The 26,250-nt window shown below is 33.7% G+C and overlaps 2 protein-coding genes across 2 annotated transcripts in view; one reads left to right on the top strand and one right to left on the bottom strand.

Moving 5' to 3' along the window:
* The first annotated feature begins 215 nt into the window (after positions 1–215).
* On the top strand, positions 216–3,220 carry LOC110697013 (thaumatin-like protein 1b). Its single transcript, XM_021874347.1, has 3 exons — positions 216–392; positions 836–1,069; positions 2,685–3,220. The coding sequence occupies exons 1-3, from the start codon at positions 332–334 to the stop codon at positions 3,131–3,133; spliced, it is 744 nt and encodes a 247-aa protein (XP_021730039.1). The 5' UTR covers positions 216–331; the 3' UTR covers positions 3,134–3,220.
* Positions 3,221–5,471: 2,251 nt separating this feature from the next.
* LOC110697012 (vacuolar protein-sorting-associated protein 33 homolog) overlaps positions 5,472–26,250 on the bottom strand; it is a 35,733-nt gene continuing 14,954 nt past the window's right edge. Inside the window, exons 8-23 of the mRNA XM_021874346.1 lie at positions 24,873–24,980; positions 24,722–24,763; positions 24,264–24,320; positions 18,206–18,297; positions 14,698–14,749; positions 14,537–14,593; positions 13,497–13,559; positions 13,303–13,409; positions 12,011–12,133; positions 11,783–11,864; positions 11,602–11,672; positions 7,955–8,035; positions 6,888–6,945; positions 6,719–6,780; positions 6,256–6,349; positions 5,472–6,017 (exon numbers count right to left, since the gene is read on the bottom strand). Coding sequence (XP_021730038.1) covers positions 5,928–6,017; positions 6,256–6,349; positions 6,719–6,780; positions 6,888–6,945; positions 7,955–8,035; positions 11,602–11,672; positions 11,783–11,864; positions 12,011–12,133; positions 13,303–13,409; positions 13,497–13,559; positions 14,537–14,593; positions 14,698–14,749; positions 18,206–18,297; positions 24,264–24,320; positions 24,722–24,763; positions 24,873–24,980 — 1,239 coding nt within the window. The 3' untranslated portion in view covers positions 5,472–5,927. The remainder of the gene's footprint in view (positions 6,018–6,255; positions 6,350–6,718; positions 6,781–6,887; positions 6,946–7,954; positions 8,036–11,601; positions 11,673–11,782; positions 11,865–12,010; positions 12,134–13,302; positions 13,410–13,496; positions 13,560–14,536; positions 14,594–14,697; positions 14,750–18,205; positions 18,298–24,263; positions 24,321–24,721; positions 24,764–24,872; positions 24,981–26,250) is intronic.

Below are 26,250 nucleotides of genomic sequence, written 5' to 3'. Positions count from 1 at the left end.
ACTTTAAGAGGATGATATTATACTAAATATAACATTTATTTCCATATTTAAGAATCTACTCAATTATAATCCTTAATTATTGGAAGCTAAACTTTGCGTGGCTTCCCTACCTATCTTATATATATATATATATACAGTAGTGTTGGGAGCTAAGTTGCATTGCTTCTTTGCCTTATTATTAATAGCACATATATATATATATATATATATATATATATATATATATATATATACATCACCTACTTTGCATAGATATACACCATATATCACGTATGTGCATGTCAAACTTATCTTAGATTCAATTTGTTGAAAACATCACCTACCTTCAAAGATGACGAAAATTACCAATTGTTTTGCTTTGATATTCATATTGTTTCTGTTCCTCGTTTTGGGTAAGTATCACATTTGATTGTCTCACATTGTTCAGTTAAATTAGCTTGGTCTAATGGTTGGTGCGTAGCACTCAATTAAATTAGCTTGGTCTAATGGTTGGTGCTTAGAACTCACGACCATGAGGTTGTGGGATTAATATCCCATCATATTTTTGAGTTGAGAGGTGGGGGGGGGGGATTTCATCATCACCTCCTCACGCTTAAGTTGCTCGGAATTATTAATCAGTGCAACTAACCTAGAGGGTATCACCCGACCCAAGCATGGTTTGTTGAATTTTTATTTTTATTTTTTATTTTTATTTTTTGAGGAATGGTTTGTATATTTTGTTAGAAGACTAAGTCAACGACCATAGGTTTAAAGTGATGGTTAAAGCCTCATCAATTTTATTTACATATGGAATATATACCTTTTGTTGTTTTAAATTGTATGTCGAATTTTGCAGGAACAAACTCAACACAATTCATATTCAAAAACAATTGTCCAAACATCGTATGGCCAGGGACCTTAACAGGTAGTGGGCCCGCATTGCCAACTACCGGCTTCACTTTGAATCCTGGTGCAACCTACAATTTTGTCGCTGCCCCTTCTTGGTCAGGTCGCATTTGGGCTCGCACTCTTTGCTCACAAGATGCTACCACACAAAAGTTTGTATGTGAAACTGCAGATTGCGCATCAGGTACCTGTCATAGGCCGAATTTAGTATTATATATATTTTTGTGACGACATTTTAATTTTTATGCTTGCTATTAACGTAACTTAAAATTTGAATTGTAACAAAAAGTGGTATATTGAGGAAAACCTTAACACAATTTATTCGTCAATAAATGAGAATTAGCATCATAAGGTGATATTTTATATTTATACATTGGGACTAATTTTTTTTTAGACTTTTTATCACCTTTTAAAAATAATTTTTATTACCTTAATAAGTTTAAGTTTATTTTACCAACTTTTACTAAAGAATTTTTTAATTATACAACGAGTTAACAACTTACATCTATTATTAATACATTAAGTGTTAGCAAAATTAGAAGAAAACATTTTTTTAATATTTTTTTAAAGATGGTAAATGTCAAATTTGATTTTACCACTTCAAATTTTATTTTGGATTTCACCACAACTCGACAAAATCATATAAAAATAATTTTTTTAGGTGGTACTCCGTAATAGTAAAAAAAATCCCACTAATTTATAAAATAAAATTATTAATATTTTCATGATTTATTGTTTTCTATACCCGAGCATAAAATTCTCATCACATAAGTATCTAATAAATTAAATTTCGTATTACTCTAGGAAGAGTTACGAAAAAGTTATCAAACAAAAGATTAATGAGGTGATAATGAGCATGAATTTATATTGTAAATTTGTATGAGATTAAAAGTCATAGGCTAAGGAGCACAGTCCTACTAATTCACCTCAAAAATCCAATTTTTATCTTAAATAATCATTATCATAGTGGTTATTCCTTGGCAAATTATTAGGCTTACACTTTCACCTTATTTTTACCAATTTCATTTCATGAAAAATAGGTTTTGATAAGAATTGGTTAACCATTTTCATATGATAACTAAAATAAATTTTATTAAGTTCTAACAAGTTCAAATAAGTAAAAATTAGGTGAATTAAACACATCAATACAATAAACTTTTTTTTTTTTTTTATAACATCAACATACATCATTTTTTACTAACTACCAATGGGCGTAAGTGTATTATTGAAAAATTAAGTCATACCCATAAATTATTTTGGAACAGGGCTGCTAAAATAAAGGTTAAAATTTTGAATTATTTTGTATTCCTTATTTTCTTCATTTGTTTTTTCATCTCGATTTTTGGTGGATTTAATGTACTATGATGGGCTAGACTTGTTTGCAAAGTCTGCAAGGGGTTAGTTGTAGACTTTTTTTGTTCATAGTAATTTTTAATTATGCACATGGTGAAGTAATAAAACCATGGCTTTGTTTTTGGTGCTAAATTCAACATTTGAGTAATGTTACAAGTTGCAACTAATCACACAATAACATAGGTTGCATTACAAATTTTGGTTTAACATTATTGTGAAACTCCTCAATATTCCATTGATCAATATATTTAAAAGGTTTAATATACGAAATTCTTAATTATGTTCGAAACATGTCAAAATATGGTAAAATTTGCATAACAAAAATATCCAATCCTAATATCCTATAGATATGACGAAAAGTTAGTGCTATGTAATTAGTAGTAATAATCATTATCATATCAATAAAAAGCTTTCTTAAGAAATTTTTGTGAATTTGTTTCTCATAGGTCAAGTACTGTGCAACGGAGCAGGGGCAATCCCACCCGCCACCCTAGTAGAATTCACCCTAAATGGGAGTGGTAATTTAGATTTCTATGACGTTAGCCTAGTCGATGGATACAATTTGCCAGTATCGGTGGTGCCAACGAATAGACAAAGTTGTAAATCCACGGGTTGCCCCGCGAACATAAATAGATCATGCCCACCAGAGTTGCAACTTAAAGATGCTCATAGTGGTGCAGTTATAGCATGTAAGAGTGCATGCTTGGCCTTTAATAAGCCAGAATTTTGTTGCACTGGGGCATATGGTAAGCCACAAACTTGTCCACCAACAAAATATTCCAATATTTTTAAGTCACTTTGCCCTCAAGCTTATAGTTATGCTTATGATGATAAGACTAGCACTTTTACATGTCCTAGTGGATCAAGTGATTATACAATCACTTTTTGTCCTTAATTGTATGCATGAAAGACATCATGCAAAATTGTAATGGCTAGTTAGAACTACCATTGTTTTAATAAATATATTTGAGTTTTTTTATAATTTTTTTTTTATATATGTTCAGACAGTACAGTACTTCTGCCTTTTGGACTTATGATTCTTTTCCTAATATGGGGAAACTATTGACTCATATTGGTATTTTCCCAACACTAAAGGTGACCAAATCAAAAAGTATACTTACTCTGTTTATGTTTAAATGCTAAGTTTTGCATTTTATGATATTCACACAGTCTACTATATTTTTGGTGATTAGAGCTATTTAATTTCGGATATTGGGTTTGATATGAACCAAATTCTCTGGTATCCAAAATTTCGAATTGGAAACATATGTACTCTTAATCTAGGGGCGGGGCTAGAAAAGCCACAATTTTGGATATCCCGCTCAAGTTTTAAGTTTTTTTTTAAAAAATTGGACCCTCAACTTATTGGTAAAAAAGTAAAAAGAAAAGGCAACTATAGTAAGATTTGAACTCTTGTCTAGAGAATATCATAAAAACCACAAAACCATGATCCACTTGTGTTTTCTATGTCTTCTAGATTGGCTTGGACGTGGTTTTGAGGTCAGAGTGGATTATCAAAGGGGGGTGTAGAGGGGTTGCCAGCCGGTGGATAATGCACCAGTTTAAGTGGTTAAGTGTTGGGGGGGGGGGGTGGCCAACAGGTTTCCGGCTAGGTTAGGGGTATATATATATATATATAGGGGAGGGATCCGGTGAGAATAAGTTCATATGTGAGAACTCATACTTATATGAGAACTGATTTAAAATTTAGAACATATGAGTAAAAATTTAGAACATGTGAGTAAAAATTTAGAAGATGCGAGTTAAAATTTATAACATGTGACTCAAACTAAAATTCTGAACATATGAGTAATAATTTAGAACATTTGTGTGAGTAATATGTTTAGAACATCTGATTTAAGAATTAGAACAAGTGAATAAAAATTTATAAAATTTGCTTTATGAAATTTTAAACATATGAGTAAATTTAGAACATTTGATTTAAGATTATGAACATGTGAATAAAAATTTAGAACAAACTGATATAGAATATAGAAAGTGTGAGTAAAGAATTTAGAACATACGTGAAAAAAAAATAGAACATACGCTTTAAAATCTGAAACATATAATTAAAAATCTTAGAACACACGTTTTAAAATTTAGAACATATAAATTAAAATTTTGGAACAAGTTATTTAAAATTTATGACATCAAACTTAACTAATTTATGGTTTAGAACATGTGAATACTAAATTAGAACATTTGATTTAATTTAGAACACCTAAGGAAAAGTTTAGAACATCATATTTAAAATTTAGAACATACGAGTAAAAATTTAGAACATAAAGAGTATTCTCACATAAGAAAAATTCTCATATAAGAAAAATTCTCACGAGAGCCTTCCCCTATAATATATATATATATATATTTATTATATATATATTGTAGGTTGTTAGTGAGACCATTGAAGACAAATTGACATCATAGTTGGAATTATTAGATACTAAAGTTTTGTTGAGATTATTAAAAAGAATTCCTACATGATTGAGATTATTAAAGTGTATTTTTCATTAAAAAAAAATTAAATATTTGACATAAAAAAAGGAAATAAAAAATAAACTAAAAAATTAAGCAGGGTAACCGTCACTCTTCCCTTCCCGTTCCTTTCTCTTTCTTCTCACACTGTTCTTATTCTTCTCATGGTGTTCATCAATTAAAATCCTCCTCTTTCTCACTCCTCTTCGCATCTATGAACCCCTCTTTCTTGTTCAATTTGGATTTTTGGGTTCCTTTTTCTCGTTCATCACTTTCGTTTGTGGTTTAATTGGACCATAAAAAATGTTGGATTCAATTGGTTGGAGCTTTTTCAATCGTATATAATGGATGTCATACCATTCTATTGTTTTAATTGGAAACATTTTTTATGGTTCATGAATCATGATAGCCAACCATAAATACTTTTGGGATTAAGACAACATTTTTAGTTCAATATGAATAAGTTCAATTCTATTAAAATAAATTTATTTTAGTAAAAAATAATTTTAGTTCATCAAAAAAAGTTTACTCACTAAAAATCAAAAACTTTGAAGAAACATATAATAGAAAATCAATAAAATAATTTTTAATTAGCATAAAAAATTTAGTTTGTAAAATTAATTTCAGTTTAATAAAAATAATTTCAGTTGAATAAGGTGAAAAGAGCAATATTACCAAAAAAAAGAAAAAAAAAATAAAAATAAAAATAAAAAAATGGAGCAAGTCCTTAGTCCAACACTCTTAACACAATTACGCTCTTAATAACAACTCTCAACATCAGAGAAGTCTTTTCATTATCATGTTCAAAAAAGACAAATGTTTCCGTTGCTTCTGGCAAAGTGAATCCTTTGATGGGGCACAACATCAGATGAATCCAATTAAGCAGATGAGTTTGAGGCGTAAACGTGTTATTTTTGTCAGATTAGAAGTGTCAACAAGAGCCTATACTCAATTAGTCAGATAGAAGGATCCTGACTTCTTTTTTTTTTTTTTTTTTTTTCTTTTTTTTGACAGACAAGGATCCGACTTCTAGTTGATTCACATTGGTAATGGATTGAAAACCAACAAAACAATATCCCATTTACAGTAAAGTTTTAGAGTACACTCAACAAAATTTAAGAAGCTTGAAAAATAAAGTATTGCAACCAGAAAATCATCACAAGAAACTGATCTCAATCAACGTGAGCTGTCAGCCTCATCAAATAGAGGATAACTCAAGAAAGTCTTTCCACAAATGGATCCAGTAAAGTCTGGCCATTGATTACCTTTGTCGTGGCAGCAATTATATCATATGCCATCAGTTCCTGAAAATTAAAAATTGCAATCAGAGGTTTCACCAAGGAAAATCAATAAAGGACAGACGGTGTCAACTTTAGCTCCATGGGAGCAAAAGTACCAGCGATTGCTACTGAAGCCTATACATACCCTGGCCTTCTTTCACCTGGGACACTAACATCAAATTAAGGTTCTCATGCCTACTCTTAATGCTAACTTAAGAATGGCAATTCAAATTTAGTCCGCTAATCACAAGATTGAACAAACCTGAGAACTGAGAAAACGGAGTGCAGATATCTCAGCAAATGTCACCCCACCAACAAAAACCACCAGTACTACAGAGCGTCTTCCAGATGCCGCTCTGTAACATAGGAAAAACCCCCACAAAGGCAGGAGATGTCAGTATACAAAGCAGCTTTTTTGGACTGGGAAAATAGTAGATACAGAAGCAACGATATGAAGAAAAACACTTTTTTTTTTTTTTTTTTTTTTTTTTTTTTTTTTTTTTTGACAAAAGAAGAAAAACACTATTTTGGATACTTATTTTTACACTTAAAACTTCAAAGTTTCTGAATAGAATATAATCTAAAAACATAACTGTAAATCTTTAATGTCAATAAAGCATGGTCAAATCATGATTAGCACATTGTTATTTTAACCATATTTGATATTGAATAAACAGAAAAAGGGAATAATTCATAAGTTTTTGTAACACGTAATGTGTGCATACTTGTCAACATTAGCTGATCCTCCTGACAGTGACTCCACTGATGAACCCCTAGATAATGCCCCCTAAAGATAACATTTCATAAATTAGGATCATAGCAGTAAGGAAAAAAAAAAAAAGAGTTTGCACTAAGTCTATAAAATATGACTAAATGAGGATAAGAAAAGCTCACTCTTTTTGTTTCAAAGTGTGGTCCAGGTAGTAGCTTTAATATTTCTTCAATGGAACGCCTAAATAATCAATTATGAAATCAGAATCATGATACTGAAAAAAAATAAAAATAAAAAATCCTAAGAAATATACCAGCAAAACTATGCATTTCATCCTCAGCATATGGTGGGAACTAAAGAGTTTTAAACATAAGAGGAAAATATTATGAATATATCATGGATATGGACCGAGTTTAGGGGTAATATGCAAGAACAAAGCAAGGAGTATGAATGATTATAAGTTGGAAATTACTTTCTGTACGATTCACAATACAAAGTATATAGGTGTAAGGTGTTAGCTATTTATTAGTGAGATAATAATGTTGGACATAGGTGTTAGCCAAAATTTTAAGGACTGATACTCCATGCACATCTGCTTGTGGACTCTTTAATTCCTAAAAACAGATCTACCACTAGTAAAAGACAGTTGAACTGTAGGAACAGAGACAAGAGGCGCATGGAGTAAGGTGATTAAATACTCAACCTCCATTAATAGTCAAAGTGTTTTGACGGCAGGTCTGCAGCTCATACAAAATGACATACAAAATGACATTCACTAGTTCATACCACTAGACCAACAGTGATGCATTAATTTAAAAGTCTATTAAATATGATTAGTGCCAGTGCAGTCTCTTAAAAAACCGATTTATGACTTTTAAAGTCTATGTGGAGAACCTTTTGATATGGGTACTTATATTTTCCATGCCATATTATTCAGCTCTGGTATGCCAAAGTCAAGAGGCAATACTGCAAGAATGAGTGGTTACATAATATTCAACACACACACAGATATCACCTAACAAAGTGATATTCAAGCAAAAAATCAAACTCTAGCAGCAATCATGCATGGTTAATTGGTAAAGAACACATAGAACCACTTTGAGGTTTTTTTTTTTAATAACACTTTGAAGTGTAGTTGCTGCCCAGATAACTGGAAGTAAAAAATTTAAGGCCAAACATAAAAGAAGAACCGCAGAAAAGATATAGTCGAAATAAGTCAAAACTAATATTTCAGGGATAATTTTCTTACCATCCAGATCTAATGGCTTGCTGGATCAGACGTATACTAAGTGGTGCATACCCAGAGAAGACATAAGAAATATCGTTGGGGCTGTCATAAACCACACCACAGGGAAGTCAGCATAGCAGCAACAGAGATGATATATAGAGTATTCAATTAACACTTAAAATGAAAGCAGTATCAGAACCAGAGCAGCCATACAAAGATATGCTAAAAATGACATTCATAACCAACAATAGTATACACCAGGTCATAACTGGAAGCAGTGTTTTCGACTATTTTTCGCTCCAAAAGATGTTATCGAAAATTAAATTACCATAATGCAACAGAGACAAAGAAATCAACCAGATTGCAATAACTTAACACCTTACAGGAAACAACTCTAAGCAGCTATCTATGGCCTACATACTTTAATAGTGAAGAAGATTACTTCTACTAACTAAAAACAAATGAAGATAAGGGTGATAATCGTGACATGTTGGCTTCATAATATTGTAAATTTTGCAAAACATATACATTACATCACACTTTTCATATAATTCAACAAGGTTTCGAAAAGATGAACTCCAAAAACCATCTAATACAAGAATTATACATTTGGGCAAGTGCGGTTTATGAAGTTCCGTCAATACAAAAATTCAATCAGAGTGTCAAAATTTTACATAGCTATCCATAATAAAACAGATATTCATCAAATTATTCTTCAACCTAACTGTTAAGATAGAAAAATGAGAGTCGACGTTAGTAATCTCACTAAAGATATGAATTAATGTTGATAACAATACCAATGTAGGCTGCTTTGGCAAGCAGTTAAGAAAATAGCTTAGATAGGTAGAAGAGGGCTTACATTACTATCTGGGGAATTTATTAGCTCATTTACTTGTGTATATCCATCATACTATCTCTCATCAGGGTCCCTGATTGCTCATCCAACGTGCTAGAAATGCCTAAACAATTATCTTTGGGTTGAGACTTGGAGATAACGGAGGAATAGGTAGAAACTTGGTGGATTGGATCTAAAACTGTATACTTCAGAATACATTTGAATTTCTGGAATACTGTACCTAGAATAACCCAGGTGAGAACATTGTTTTGGCATTTTTATGAACCTTACTCCCTTCAGTAAAATACTATAACAGGGACTTGTGAATCATGCCTCTTACACTAACTCCTGGAAGTTTATCTCATAAGTATTTTCCTGTAACAAATTTCGCAAGGCTGCCGTCATCTAACATCACTATGGACACCAGTCTTTATCACCTTCCTTTATGGAACACTATGTAACTCATCACCCCAACCATTAATTTCTCTAAATTATCCTTCCTCCACACCCACTGCCGCCTTGCGGTCACCCCCGCATTTAAACATCACCTGAACCCCACTCCAACACCTAACACCTCTTCTCCAGTCTCTTTCCTCTTTTCTTTCCCCCTCTCACATTATCTCTTTCTCTCTCCTTCAGGCAAACCCATCGCTGCTCTCTCGCCATCCACCAACCTTCTTATCTTCTATTCGCCAACCACAAATAAACCCCAAATAGAATTGGTTAGGACTTATTATTTGGGTGAGGGTGATTTTCTAGGAGCATGGGGTTGATTTTCAGGGGCATGGGTAGTGAGATGGTTTGGTGGTGGCTGATTAGTGGTGAGGTTGGAGAAAAAGGAGAGACAAATGTGGTGCAAGTGGCTCAGATAAGGGTTATTGTTGGCTAGAAGATGAAGTGGAGTGAAGGATAAGGAGATAGTGTGGATAGGATACGCTGGGAGGTAGGGTGTTAGGCAACAAGAAGGTGGAGATGTGGGATGTTGTTGCTTGTGGGAGTGTGGTGTAGATTAGGGAAATGATGTGGTGAAAAATTAGCCTAACCATGGTTAGCATATTAATTAAAACTAACTCATTTGAGCCTCATTAAGTCATTTGTAGGAAACTTTTTTTTAATTAGGGTCATTTCGTATAATACAAAAAAAGAATCACCATTTGGGGGATACCATTGAAATTTTCCCATTTTTAATCATACATTCAATATTTTTACTCATATGTTTTAATTTTTATTCACATGTTCTAAATTTAACTCATATGTTCTAAATTTTTACTGACGTATTCTAAATCATAAATCAAATGTTTTAAGTTTTACTCATATGTTCGAAATCTTAAATTAAGCTTTCTAAATTTTTTCTCACAAGTTCTAAACTTAAATCATGTTATTACTCATATGTTTTAAAATTATAAAAAATGTTCTAAATTTTTATTTATGTGTTCTAAAATTAAATCATATGTTCAAGATTTTAAATCGTGTGTTCTAAATTTTTACTAGTACGTTCTAAGTTTTATTCAAATGTTTTAAATTTTAAATTTGTTCTCTCTTCTTATATAAGTATGGTGTTCTCACATAGGGACCTATTCTCACAAGACCCTTCCCCTGTATATTACTAGCGACAAACAATAATTATTTTTTTTACATCATTAAGTTTAAACAATAACCTAAATAGCCAAATTTCACGATTTAAGAATAAAGGTATTCCGATATGCTGAAAATTTATAGCAAAAGTAATTAAAAAAAGAAAAAAAAAAAAAGTAAACCAACTAGTTATATGAATTCTAAGTTCTACTCAGTAGCTACGCATATCAAGAAAAAGTAAAAAAATGGACCATGCATGTGGGTACTTTGCTATAAAGCGGCGAAAGATAAAGTATGGGGGTTTTATTAAATATTATTGGGCCCACAAAGTAGGATTGTATATGATAAAAATTGAATAAAATGTTACCATAAAAGGAATTAAGTGAAAGTGAGTACAACCTAGAAAAATAGATGAAAATGGAAAGTGAGTAGAATTTTTTTTTTTACTCTTATTTAACCATTGTAGTATAAGCCAAGAGGATACTAAGGTTTTTTTTCAGGGGGACACCTACCAAGCAATGCTTAGCTTGCTTGATGAGGTTCTTACACCATATTCTTGAGGCATGGGGTTCAAATCTTTCCAAGTGAGGGTGCTTGGTGGCAATATTTCCTTACATTTCCCCCCTATTCCCAAGTACCCAATCTGCAAATACTGGACCAAAAAAAAAAGGACCATGAGGATAGGGGTGGTTGTGGCTGTAGGGGAAATCAGGGAGAGGGGTGATTGGGAATAAGGATAAACAAAAGACGGGTGAACCTAATCCAATCTATTCATCAAGTGGGGGACTGGAAATTGTGAGCTAAACACATACACCATAAATTCCTTTCCCTTTTTAACTTTCCCTGAATTATGATGCTAAACTACTCTTTGGTATCAATGTATCAATACTGGGGAGATTCCCAGATTAGCATTTTCATGCATATGCTTTCTTTTATGTCTTGGTAACTGTTGGAAGATTGAAGGTCTTTGTTAAAGTGTTTGCATTACACATTATAACTAAATTTGAAAAAAATCAAAACAACCTACTTTATCTGAAGAAACGCCATCCAGATATTCATGGTGGCAGTTTAGTGATTCAACCATCAGCAAGCCATTATGAAATATATTCTGCTACATCGACTTATATAATGACCAGTAAGAAATTCTCTAAGCTTAACAGCATATATGATAATTTTTTTAAAAAAAAAACAAAAAAAAAAAACATTTAACACAAATAATAATTCAACAGGAAATGATGACAGATATCAGTGTGCATACTTGGCTGTATTGATATCCTCAACTACAAGACGCATAGCTCGTTTTACAGTCAACCAGTTGCTTCTCATTTCCTGTCAGGATCAACAAGACAACAAGCATTAAATAACTACCAATAAACAGCACTATAATTATGATTGACAAGTCAATATTGCTAAAATTTGCCATTACAGTTGAACAGAACCTGTTTTCTAAAAAACCCAGCCTTTTCCAGATTATTCAGTGTGGCCATGTGCTCAAATCCATAGCTATGAAGTATCTCTCTCCTTCATCAAACAAATGTACCATAACATTCATAACACAGTATTTTGGAAAAAAAAAAGTGTTGCCATGATATGTATGACAGAAATCTTATTTATAAAATAAAAATTAAATTAAAAAAATTTGAAAATTAGACATCAGGTATAGATACCTCAGACCGTCATACTGTCTCTTAGGCAATCCTGAATTTGTAACAGAAAACAAGATGAGAAGTCGGAGGACACAGGCAAGAGGTTCCTGCTTGTGAATCATTTCTTCAATATACTCTAAAGATCTGCATATTACATAAGCAATGCATGTATCCTTTATGTGACTAGCAGAACCATACACATAAAACCCTTAGCCAAACACGTAATGCATCAACACAAAGCAGTGGAGCTAATATCAAACCCACCAACATTCTTCTGGATAGGTAGCTAACATGAAAAACTGTAAAGGTACTAAATTCACAAACAGGTACATTTTTCCAGATTCTAGACATCCTTTATTAAAACAGAATGCACTATGAAACGCCACTTCAATATGATATTTAAACTTCTTTTTGAGTCATAAAGGATGCACGAGAGAATTCAAACTAGACCATTCTACGACATAAAAGTTAGCAATTGATTTAAGCTTGCCATTTTGCAAAATGCTGTTGGGTAATGTAGCTTTGACATCAATTAAAGACCACTAGTTTACTGTATGGATGCAATTGGAATCCCATTTAAGAAAAATATGTTTTCATATTAGTCACTACAAATGCTTAGAACCTCTTATTTCTATTAAAATATAACAAGATAAGTGGTGAACAGTGGAATAGTTTATGCTGTACCGTAAAAATGCTTTTTTTTTTCCTACTTTTACATTTGTCAAGTCACGTCACTGGCCACAAAATGTGTCAAACAACCATGAGATGCAGCTTCCATGACACTGCGACCATGATATTTTTCCACATGGGAATACAACTCATTTTTACTGTTAAATAGACATGATCTTCAGCTTTAAACCCCCAAGAATTCAGTAAAAGAGACATGCTTAACTATTTCTACTTCCTAGAAATTGGTACTCGTATTTAAATCTACTTTTATCAATGATCAGATCTTCTCTCTCACTAATTTGACAATGTAATCTATAAAGAACCAAATTACTCCACCAAAGCCCCAATCATTTGTTCCTGATTTAATATATAAGTAAATCAAATTATTTTTCCATGCTTATAAACTGTATGTCTGTATCAGCAGAAAATAATAGTAACATACATGTCATAGCTCTCTCAGCTTACTTTTACCAATGATCAAATCTTCTCTCTCACTAATTTGACAACGTAATCTATAAAGAACCAAATTACTCCACCAAAGCCCCAATCATTTGTTCCTGATTTAACATACAAGCAAATCAAATTATTTTTCCATGCTTATAAACTGTATGTCTGTTTCAGCAGAAAATAATATAGTAACATACATGTCATAGCTCTCAGATTCCACAATAGTATGTTCCATGTCAAGACGCCCAAGAAATGATGGCTTGGATGTCAATGTGGACAAGTGTTGAGCAAGATTTATGTGCCTCTAGACCAAAAAGAAAGGCAAGTTAAACTCTTGAGCTCAATTGCTACAATCAAAAAGTTTGGAAACTATACACAAGATATCACTTACAGTCATCTCTGGCAAGGAGTTAAGCTTCTTGACGAAGTCCTTCAGTTCAGATACTGTTTGATTCTGAAATCATGTTTTGACAATTCAATTAGTTTTAAAATCGATATCTAGTGGTTCTCCAAAAAAAAAAAAAAATTCGATATCTAAGTGCGTTGTACTACAGCAGAAACTAAATTCTACATTTTCTTATTTTTCAGTAGCAGACTATCATATTACCAGCCTAACTATTTCCCATACATGTGCAAGATTCTTAGTAAAATATACAGATGTACTAAGGTTCATCCTAGAACTTTTAATCACTCTCCTTGAAACAAGAGGGAAGACATAATCCCACTCTTTAGAGACCTTCACACAAAATTACTTTTGAGAGATTCAAATATCATTTTGTAACTAAAATTACCTTAAAGGCTTGCCAGTTAAGCAGGTAAAACCTGCAGAGCACTAGGGGTTCATTTTCAAAAAGAACATAAATTGCAGAGGAAACGTATTCAGCTAGCATTTACCCAGCTCCAAGCAATATAGAACAACTATGAATATGTAAAACAAATACTACATTTCTTCACACACACACACACACAACACACACGCACACATGCACCCGCACGCACGCTCACACGAACACACACACATGCCCACACACATGCACGCACACACACACCCGCACCCTCGCGCACGCAAACGAGCAAACACACAAACACACCTTTTTCTTATATAAACCCATTTTCCTAGGGTTGCGAATCTACAATGAGTAGAACAAAAAGGAACAAAGCGGGTATATAAAGTATCAAAAACACAATTAATATGGAAAACCATCTCGGAATTTCATACACAATTAAGTTCACTGGCAACAACTATGTACAATTGGATATACGCCTTAGAACTAAGCATACTAAAAAAAATGAAGGAATCCATCTTTTGTGAATCACATCCAACCAAAAGTTAAGAGACACAATTGCAAGGGGTTTCAGCAAGTAACATTTATTCCACTGAATTCATGTAAGCTACAAAGCAAAAAATGGGCACAACAGTTGATAACTTACAGTGGTTGTTATGTCAGTATAGTCTTGTTTCATGGATGTTGCTTTTTGGCGTAAGACCTGCGATTTTGTGTAAACATATCAGAGAAGATCAACTGGGAATAAAAAAAAAAATGGACTAATTAGCCAAATAAAAGTAATTGGAGATTAGAGCAATTGCCAACCTGGACAACAACTTCAAAATTGAGGTCCCGAGTCTCCTTAAAAAGCTTGTCACTGAAAAACAAAAAAAAAAAAAAATGGTGAGATAGCTGGAATAGGTTTACTTAAAGATGGGATATCTGTGAAAAACACCATTGATCTAACATACACACAGTTTTTGGAAATAGTTTCAGTGTATAAAATGACAAAAACTTATTTATCAAGAAAGAGTAATTTGGCCCTAAAGTATATTGTTTTGGCACAATTGAATAAATTCCAAGTGCCAACTTATAGGCCAAAACACCGAATAATACCAAGCACTTCAGAAGGTTTTTTCCTCCTACATACCACAACCCCTAACTGTGTAAGGCTTGGAAAGTCAAAACAAGAGCTCAAAAATAGTTCTCTAATAACCGCACTAGCATATAATCACATCTAGTGCTTTTAGAAGACATTGAAACTTCCTCTATATTTATATTTTAATATTCCACTTTGAATTTCTCGTTTGCAAGCGTTGATATTTGTAATCATCTACAAGTTATAAAATTTTAAAATTATAAAATAATATAAGGCATATCCATTTTTATATGCTAAGGGTATGTTTGGTTTATCTTATTTTGTGTGAAAAATATTATATCTAAACTTAATTTACTTTATTTTACTTGAATTATCCGAACTTATGTTGCCAAAGATTAGAACTTATTTGAAATCATTTTATTTGAAATAAGACAAAAATAAGTTCAAATTAGATGAAACAAACAGATCATTGGTAAAAAACAATTTTGTAAGAAAAAAAGACGTGAATAATTCAAAAATCAATATGGGACAATGCAATTAATTAAAGCCTTAACCCCATAAGTAGGGTCGGCTATATGAACCAAAAGTGATTATTCTGTATATTGAACCACAAAAATCTTTCTCCTTCATCCCTTATGAAGTTATGATCAAATGCCAAAATCTCATACAAATCCATCTACTTCCCATCCTTCCTAGCACCTTCCAACCAAGTCATTTCCGGTCTCCCTCTCCCTCGTTTAAACCCTCCATGGTCTCTCTCTTCCACTCTTTGTACCGGGCCCTCGGCTCTCCGTCTTACATGCCCAAACAAACATAAACAATTTTTACTTAGTTTTTCAGCAATGTATGCTACACCCACTTTCTTTTGAATAACCTCATCTCTGATTCTATTTGTTAGAGTGTTCCTGCACATCCATATTAACATGTGCATTTCCGTAACCTCCATCTTTTTAATGTGCTCCTTAGAAGCGCATCATTCTGTACCATAAAGCAACACTTGGTCTGTGTTCCACGGGAACGCTTCAGTTACCTAACACTCCCGTGGTCACTCTCCATTTTTCTTGATGATTGGCCCAAGAACTTAAAATAATTCACTCATTTTCAAGTCTTTTTCGTCCAAGCTCACTACATCATCGCTTGTCCCCTTCTATGTACCAAATATTCAGTCTTACTCCGACTTAACTTAAACCCTCAATATTCCAACCTTTGCCTCCATTGCTCTACTTTGGCATTAACCACATCTTTAGTTTCATCCACCAAAACAATATCATCCGCAAACAACATACACCATGGAACCTCATCTTGAATTGGCCTGGTTACTTCATTTAGAATTGTTTCAATATGGAATTGTGGGGAACTAAAACTTTAAAAGTCAATTAAAGTGCCTTAATTTGCGTGTTTGTCAAAGCAATGCAACTACTTAAGGACCGAAGGAGTAAATGATTTTAGAAAGATGGGGGGTAAAGAGATGAAAAGGAAAAGTGCTAGTTGAAAGCTAGCAAACAATAATCCTTTGACATTATAAGATAAAGAATACATAAAGACCAACGTTACAAGGAATGCGGTACGGTGCCACGAATCGCGAACTGATTCATGCGAATCGGAACGCGGAACAAACACGACCTGCCGGTGGCCGCGAACCAGAACGCTGAAGGTGGCGACTCGTAGTTGTGGCTGATCAAAGACGGTTGTTCTTCCTCTGCAACTTCTAATGGGTTGTTTCCTGATATTTGCAGTGCAATATTCTATCTCTTCCTTCTTTCACGTGCATCTGCTTATTTAATTTTTGAAAATTTTCAGACTTTTTTCTCTCTCCTTTCTCATGCTTTACATAGCAGTAACATTTTACTAGGGTGGTGGCTAGGGTTTTGTTTCAATTAGTGAAGGCTTAAACCTCTATCAACAACAGGGCCTCTTTTTAATGAGCAACTTGGGCCTTATATATTATATAATCTAATTTTTTAGTAACCCGCTCACCTAAATACATATTTTATATGGAGGAGTTATTATATACTTGTATTTATTTTAATTTCTAATATAAAATCTATTAATAAAAATCACCTATATTTTTTTTTTATTAATTTACTATTTCGTACCCAATTGTACCGAATTCACCACGGGTAGCGTTTTGCGTATTCGTTTCCGTACCACGTTTCGAATTGAATCCAGCCCCTTGTAACATTGATAAAGACCATACAAGGATATGTTATTTTCAACTTATTTACTTATACTTATTGCAAGTTTGTAACTAAACCACCTAAAAAAAAAACCCAACTACAACAAAATTAAAATAAAATTCAGACCACACTAGATCTTACTTTGTTTGCTCATCGCTTAACATTTTTAATTGTGTGCCCTTAGAAATATCCTATTTTTTCTTTTTAGTGCATCACTTTCCTAAATTAGTTGTGTTTTTTTTTTTTAAATCCATCATTTCCTTTGTGGACATCTTCACTTATTTTTATTATAGCTCTCTCCTCACATGTTTCCCACTCCTACATTTTTATGATTTCCCTCCACTCACATTCCTTACTTTAAAAATTTTAGTTCCCCAACAAACCCAATTTACTGAATATTTAACTTTATTTAACTCGCATACTTCAAACTATGTGCTAGTCAAACTATAATACTTAAAAAAAAAAAAAAAAACAGAGGCAGTTATATTTGCAAACATCACATCAAGACAAATCCAACAAGATCCACTTGATAATGTTTATTTTCTTTTATATTAGCATATACAAATACATTCAAAGATTAGTCAAATCATGTGATCGGATCAAACTATACTAGACTAGATCTTAAAATTCTTAACAATCTTAATTTAAGTAACGACAACAACGCTTAAGATATTTCAACAGTGAAACATATCTTCCAAAACTCTAGGAACAAGCCACACAACATTGATAAACCTAACGGAAAGGCTACTCAAAGAAAAAATGTGTCGTTCAAGTCGTTCTACTCCCTCCCCTCATATTATAAGTAAAAACAAGTAAATTTCAGACCATAAGCATGTTGAAACACCAATGTGGGTTCAGGTAAAAACTTAAAATGAGTAAAATGCAAATGCTAAGGGGTTAAAGGACAATAGTAATCATGGAAGAACTAAAAATAATGCGATAAGTAAACATTGAAGTATGATTCCAAAACAATTGAATATCTCCGAAAAGTTATCTAGAGTAAATTCAATAGTAGTAGATGTTTAAAGATAGTTTAAAAGCATTTCTTAAGATATACCTTGAATTTAGCGGTACTTTGACCTTTTTCCCCTCTTGGGCACCCATAATAGATGCATCAAGCTCCACAGCCCCATTATTCACATGTAGCAACTGCAATAGTCCAATCATCATATAGGTTGGAACAACAATTGAAAAGTTAGAGATCCCAATGCTTACCAACAAGCATTGGATAGAGAAGATAGAGATTTTTAAGTTTTCAAGTAAGCTTTTTAAAGCTTAGCTATTCGTAATTGTTATGCCCCAGAAATAAGCCAACCCACAAAACTAAATAGCAGCTAAGCAGGCATTTATGAATATAAGGCCAAAAAAATAAATGATGACGATTTGACAAGACTGCTGTGAGGTTCAAATTCTTACCCCCTCCGTCATTTTATTAAGAACTTTTATTCCTTTTTGGGAGCCTAAAATTAAGAACCTAGATCTATTTTAAGGTTTTACTATATGTGTTAGAGCTATCGCAACGGAAATGTGGCTTCTACTAGATAATATGAATTCGATACCTCACAAAGATAAATAATATTTTGGGATAGAAAAATGACCACTGTGAAGGAAATGATAAATATAAGAAAATAAACTTCTTAATGTTAATAAACTTTGACGTGAATAAAAATGATTGAATTGTTAAACTCTATGTTACAACCTAGGTAATTTATATGAGTTTACATGCTATGAAATGAATGAAGGATAATGAATATCTCATATGCCTCCTATTTCACTGGTGATTATATTGTTATTCTATTTTAATTAAATTAAAACTCTCTTTACCCTGAAATGATGATTCTATTATTATCTCCTCTATACTAGGAGTTACAACCTCATCATTATTTCCTTATTTGTCTACAATTCTCTACCTCGTTCACAATTTGAAGACATTCAAAATTTTGGACGAACAAATTGCATAATCCATATCCGGTTGCACCATTTTTCACAATGACTGCCTATGTACCCTTAACCAGGATCAAATCAATCGTAGTTCCATTTACTTCCCCATGTAATCCCTAACACAGGACAATGTTTAGCAATTCCAAACAATGTTGGCTGAGACAACTTTGGTTAATATGTTTGAAGGGTTCTCATTTGTATCCACCTTCATTAGAGAAATACTATCTTCCTCTACGACATCCTGTACAAAATACAAAATGATATTTGACATCTATATATTTGGTACGAGCATGATGAACCCGGTTCTTAGCCAGGTGAATAGCACTTTGGCCATCACAGTTTAGATTCACACTATCCTGAAGAAGTCCCTTCAACCATAATGCTTCCTTAACTCCTTCAGCCATAATGTTAGAATCCAACTCCTTTTGATGTATTAGATTCCCTTTAAGTGCTTTCCTAGAGTTTAGTTTATGCTTTCTTAGCTTGAGGTCCCATTATTGTGTTATTGTCAGATCAGTGTTCACTAGGGATTCTCCTTGTATGTCATTTAAAGCTCTTTAGAGGGCGAATGATTAATGAAATCTTAAAGCCTTCTACCAAGTGTTGCCTTGCTTTTATGCTTGTTTGTTGTTAGACCTTTATAGATATTGTGTCTAACTTGCATATTAGCTCCCCTCCAACCCAACTTAATGCGCTAAGGACTCGTGGTTCGGACCCGCTTGGGCCCGCTTTGAAGTATCGGCCGTCACAAGCCCCGACCACCCGCACTCCGTCGCCCAGATAGACTTGAGTGCTCCTGAGATTCTATTGCCCGCTTGTGTTGCTTTGTGCTCACAAGTCCCTCTTCCGCTCAAGGCTAGCGTTCTTGCCACCAAAAGGCTAGAGCGCACTGCACGTTTCGGGGCCCAAACTTCCGGACCGTGACATATAGCCATATACTCGGCTTCTGTCGTAGATAGAGCTCTAAAGCCTGTAACATAACAACACTGACTGTGAAATGTTTGGACGTGTACATAACATAGTGTACATTAAACTGCCTACTGCATTAGCATAAGGTACATTATTCATGTATGCCTTATCATCCGCTGTAGTAGGAGATTATTTACCACGGAGCCTAAAATGTGGAGCCAATGGAGTCGCCACTGACTTAGCACCTTTCATTCCAAACCTTTCAATAACCCGCTCAATATAGTCATTTTGGCTTAAGAACAATTTCTGGCTTGATCTCTCTCTTCTAATCTCCATACCCAATATTTCATTTGCAGCGCCTAAGTCTTTAGTCTCGAACTCTTCAACGAGCTGAATTTTTAACCTATTTATCTCCACCTTGCTTTTTGAAGCAATAAGCATGTCGTCTACATACAATAGGAGATACATATAATCACCTCCACGAAGTTTGCGAATGTATACACAACAATCGTAACTACTTCCGGAAAATCCTTGTTTTGACATAAAAGAATCAAATCACGTGTACCACTCTCGAGGAGATTGCTTTAATCCTTAAAGTAATTTCCTCGAGCGACGTTTCTTATTCTCTTTACCCTCAACCTTAAATCCTTCGGGTTGATACATATAAATTTTCTCATCCAAGTCTCCGTGTAAGAAGGATGTCTTCACATCGAGCTCTCAAGATCTCCATGAGCTACAAGACTCAACAACATCCGAATAGAAGTATGTTTTACCACCGCAGAAAAAATCTCATTGTAATCAACACCTTCTTTCTTGTGAAAATCCCTTAACCACTAACCTAGCCTTATACCTTATTTTATCTAATTTGGAAGGATCCTTTTTGCTTTAATACAACCAATAGCAGTCTTTCCCACGGGCAATGGGACTACCTCCCATGTCTTGTTTTTATGAAGAGATTGCATCTCTTCTTCCATAGCAACCAACCAACTCTCTTTATCCTTGTCTTTGAAATCTTGTTTGAAGGCCCGTAATTCCTCATACAAAACTAATTTATAATTCCTATTTGGCTTAGTGGATGCCAAATAATCATGTTGTTGTTGTTGTTGTAGTACGTGTGCATTTTCCTGCTAAATCTCCTCATGATCCAGATCATCCTCCTCCTGAACATGAACATGCCTAGAATCTTGTTGGTTTCTAGATTCTATCTCCACCAGTTGAGTATTTGTAGTCATTCCAACATCACCATCATTAGGCATCATAACTTTCGATAAAGCTACCATAGATCTTTCATCATTGGTCACATCTCTGCTAATTACAAATTTAGAATCTTCTACACTCCAAAGACGATAACCTTAGAACCCCTTTTGGATACCCCAAAAAGATTGCTTTCTTGGCTCTTTCATCACGTTTGTTATTTTTAACATGATGATAAGTCGTGCACCCAAAGATTTTGAGTCTCGTGTAATCTGCATGTTCCCCAGATCATACCCTATAAGGCGTGTCACCATCTAAATAAGAATGAGGGGATCAATTTAATATATAACAAGCTGTAGCAAACAACTCCGCCCACCTTTCTTTGCTTAATCCAGAATTAGAGCGCATGCACCTTGCCTTTTCAAGTAGTGCATGATTCAGTCTTTCCACGACTCCATTCTATTGTGGTGTGTCTCTTACCGTCCAGTGTCTCACAGAGTGCCTTCCTAATCACAAAACTCCTTGTAAGGTCCTAATGTGTATTTGGTACCATTATCAGACCGTAAATTTTTAGCTTTCGACCTGTTGTGTTATCAACCATTGCTCTCCACCGCTTGAAATGTCGAATACCTCATTCTTATGCTTAAGAAAATAAATCCAAGCATATTTACAATGATCATTAACAAATGTAACAAAATACCTGGAACTAACTTTGAAAGCAACTTTAGCCGGACCCTAAACATCCGTTGCACATAGTTAACAATCCCTTGCTCTTGTGTTTACTTGTAGAGAACTTCACCCTGCGTGCTTTTCTATACACACAATGCTCACAAAATTTCATTTGTAGCTTCTTCATGTTCTCCAACAAACCTTGTCCACTAAGTAACGGCAGTCCCTTTTCCGACATATGCCCAAGGCACATGTGCCATATCCTTGTGCATTCTGTTTGGTCTTTACTTCTACCAATTCCAACTGCTAAATCAATTGTAACAATTGTCCCCAAAAAAGGATAAAGATTACCGTGACGAATTCCCTTCATCACTACCAAGGAACCACAAACAACTTTTAAAACTCCATTCTCCAAAACTATCTTGCAACCATTTTTCTCTAATAACCCAAGAGAAATAAAGTTCTTCCGCAAATCTGCTTCAAAGTTATTATTGTTCCATCATGCATCTTAACTCGGATAGTACCTAACCCGACAGTCTTACAAGCATGATCATTTCCCATCAAAACAGTACCACCATCCAAACTCTGCTAAGTTGTAAACCACTTCCTGTTTGGACACATATGGTGTGATGCACTTGAATCAAGCATCCATTTATCGGACATCCCATTGCATTGTTCAGATTCTTGAGTAACAATAATCATCCTCGTCGTTTGAGACAAAACTAGCTTCTTGTTTTTCATGTTTTTTTTCCTCTAGAGTTGTCGTCGTTGTTCTTCTTGAATATTACCCTCTTATTAGGGCAATTAGCTTTAAAATGACCAAGTTCACCACATTTGAAACATGGCCTTTCCGCAAGAGGTCTAGATTTTGATCTAAACTTTCCTCCCTTGTCTCACCCTCTTTCATTAGTCCTTCGTCTTGTTCGTTGTGTTCTTTTCCAATACTAGACATTATTCCGCTTGTAGCAACCTTTCGAAGGTCATCCGCTAAAAGCGATGTTCTAGTCTTATCCATGGTTACAAACCACTAGATTTTCATAGGATTTCGGTAATGAAAGCAATAACATGAGTGTTTGGTCTTTCTCATCTACCTTCACATCAATATCCTTCAAGTCTGATATAATCCTATCAAACTTATTAATATAATCCCGTATTGAGGTGCCTTCTTCCATCTTGCATGTATACAATTTGGATTTTAAGTAAATCCTATCTGTTAGAGTTTTCGTCATGAAATTAGCTTCTAACTTTGTCCATAAGCCAACGATTGCTTCTTCAATTACCAAGAATGCAACATCCCTCTCAAGGCATAAGATTATAGCCGCTCGTGCTTCAAGATCCCAATCCTCATCCTTCATGTCCCAAGTTTGTTCTCTTCCCGCCAATGCCTTATGCAACTTTTGTGATACAAGCAAATTTTCATTTGCATCCTCTAATAGGAAAAATCGTTTTTACCATTGAATTTTTCGATTTCATATTCCCCAACTTTAACTTTCCACTAGTGGATGCCATTATAATTAATTTCAAAATTAAAAATTTTACCACTTAAGATTTTTGATGTGAGCTCTGATACCAATTGTTAGAGCTCTCACAGCAGAAATGTAGCCTCTACTAGATAATATGAATCTGATACCTCACAAAGATAAATAATATTTTGGGATATACAAATAACCAATATGAAGGAAATGATAAATATAAGAAAATAAACTTCTTAATTCTAATAAACTTTGACATGAATAAAAATGATTGAATTGTTAAACTCTATGTTACAACCTAGGTAATATATATGAGTTTACATGCTATGAAATGAATGAAGGATAATGAATATCTCATATGCCTCCTATTTCACCGGTGATTATATTGTTATTCTATTTTAATCACCTTAAAACTCTCTTTAACCTGAAATGATGGTTCTATTATTATCTCCTCTATACTAGGAGTTACAACCTCATCATTATTTCCTTATTGTCTACAATATGAGAATAGTCTCCACTTTTTGATAAATTGTCATCTCTTTTTTGTACTATTACATCAATTTCCAAAAACATGCAACTCTTGCAAGCCTAATCTTGAGAAGAAGACACCAACATAACCTCTCTAAACCTTATAAATATTTGATAAAATTCTTTCATGATGCAATACCTCCACTGCCACTTTGCCTTGAGAGCTTCATTACATTTCACTTTTAATGGCATTCAAAAGGCACTCCAATTACAGAACTCATTTTCTATCTCTGTTTTTTTTAATTCTTGTCCAACTCTTCCCTCCTCCCTACTTATCAAAAAAATTAATTATGTAATTCTTGTAACTGTGCAAACTGGTCCACTACTTTATTAGACAAAATTACGCAGTTTACTGACTGTAAAACTGAATAACAAGAGCAGTTTAAGCATGCATTCTCTTACCTCATCCAACAAGCCTTCATAAGTTAACTGGGTACACATTGGAGTTACCATGTCCACCTGCAATGAAGAATTATCTGATTTCCTGCCATCACATAATACTCGACTAATATCCACCCAAAAGTTTAGCTATGTGAAACTTAGATTTGAAGTGATGACTAGCTCATTCAGTTGCATGGAAACCTATATCTACTTTTCCAGTGAAATAAAGAGCATGCTGTTTAAACAGAAAAAAACCTAGATATTTCACTCTATTATCTTAACAAATGTATAGAAGCATGAGGACATTTATTTTGTATGCCTTATCCTAAAGATTAACATTAATCTAAGCTGCACTTCACACAATTTGCTTCCTTGTTCATTACCCAAAAAGGAACAAGAATTGAAGAGCTTCATCAAGATTATATATTATATGACCTACTTCAATCAAGCAAGAAATGCAAGGCAATTCAAAAATTTACCTCTCTATCGAGCAAGATCAGTGTACTTATATCTGGTACCGCCTGAAAGTGATGTGTATAAAAAATGTGAATAATTAACCAATCAAAAGAACCTACCATTTTTTAACAGATTTCAAACTGAATATACACTCAAAAATTAAATTTCGATTACCTCATCTATGTTGACTGGCTCTTCTGTCTGCATTCTATCCAAAATCTCTGCAACACGGACTGAAGCCTTGCCTTTCGCCCTCACATTTGGTATCAAGCCAAACGAAAACTATACACATGAAACAGAGAAAGGTTCAGAAAACTACCTAAATTACTTTTTGAAAAACGTCTTGCTACAAATCATCACGATACCGATGCATCTGAAAACAATAACTTTCTAGCAATGAGCCTGGTTTAATGTTGCTTGATCTCAAGGACTAGCATTTAAAACATGAGAGAATTTTAGAGGATGCAGTGCAAGTATGCAACAATATTTGTTACAATGTGAACCATTTAACTGAAATCCAATCCCAAGGTACCTAAAGTTTAGATTCAGAACTTTGGTTTTCTAAAAAATGAAATCTTCCTGAATAGAATACAACTGCTGTTGTCCCTCATATGAGTCAGATCCAATTATTCAGGTCATATAGCCATGTAATGATGCAAAACTAATTGGTAAGAGAGCTCATTGAGCAAAATTTATAGACAAGGCACTAAAATTTGAACCTTTTGATGATATGCTAGTATAGGCCTAATCCTTTAATGTCAAGGCATTTTTAACTTCAACTACGAAGTATTACTTATTACTTATTTTTCTTAAATTCAGATAAGACCATAAAGTATAGATCAAGCCAGAAAGATACTAAAAAAGAACTTGAAAATTTAAAACCACAGCACCTTAAATAAGGTGAAGAGAACAAAGCCTAGGCCTACTTAGCCAAAATGAATCTACAAAAGGTATTTAAAATAGGAACTGCAATATATAACAAAAGACAATCCAATTTGAACGATGTGGACATGAAAACGGTCACTTTACAGTATTGTGATTTGTAATGTTAGGTTTAACCCCAGTTTTGTAGATAACTTCCCTCTTACATTATGTTTCTGTTAGCAACATAATAATCACAATTATAAGCATGAGCAGTGTATGAACACAAACAATACTCCAAGTATTGGTACCATTTTGTATTAAGCCAATTACCCAGCCCAACCATTATAATTCAAATATCAATAAAAAAAAACTGATTGTAGAAGATGAAGCACAGCCCTGCATATCCTGCTTAAAAATTTGTTATTTTACAAATGGAAAGCTGCTACTCAACCAACAAAGAATCATGGTTGCCACTCTTTTTCCTTGTATAACTGCTATTTTAAGAATCAAGGTTTGTGCAGTACAAAAGCAGTTTGGGGTATCACAAACCCAATAGGCAGAAGGTAAAGTAATACTGGAATCAACAATGCAAACACTTCTCTGTATATAACATCAACAATTCCTTCCTGAAAAAGATCCCCCACTCCTCCTGACCTTCATTTTTGTTACAGAAATAGTTCCAAGGAAA

Source organism: Chenopodium quinoa, unplaced genomic scaffold (assembly GCF_001683475.1).
Source record: "Chenopodium quinoa cultivar QQ74 unplaced genomic scaffold, ASM168347v1, whole genome shotgun sequence".
NCBI classification, from domain to species: domain Eukaryota; kingdom Viridiplantae; phylum Streptophyta; class Magnoliopsida; order Caryophyllales; family Amaranthaceae; genus Chenopodium; species Chenopodium quinoa.
The sequence above is the reverse complement of the archived record's forward strand: the minus strand, read 5'-3'. Positions and strand labels throughout refer to the sequence as shown.

Coding starts and splice junctions, on each gene's coding strand:
- LOC110697013 (XM_021874347.1), top strand. CDS start 332: ATGACGAAAATTACCAATTGTTTTGCTTTGATATTCATATTGTTTCTG. Junction 393..835: donor GTTTCTGTTCCTCGTTTTGG/GTAAGTATCACA, acceptor CGAATTTTGCAG/GAACAAACTCAACACAATTC. Junction 1,070..2,684: donor AACTGCAGATTGCGCATCAG/GTACCTGTCATA, acceptor TGTTTCTCATAG/GTCAAGTACTGTGCAACGGA.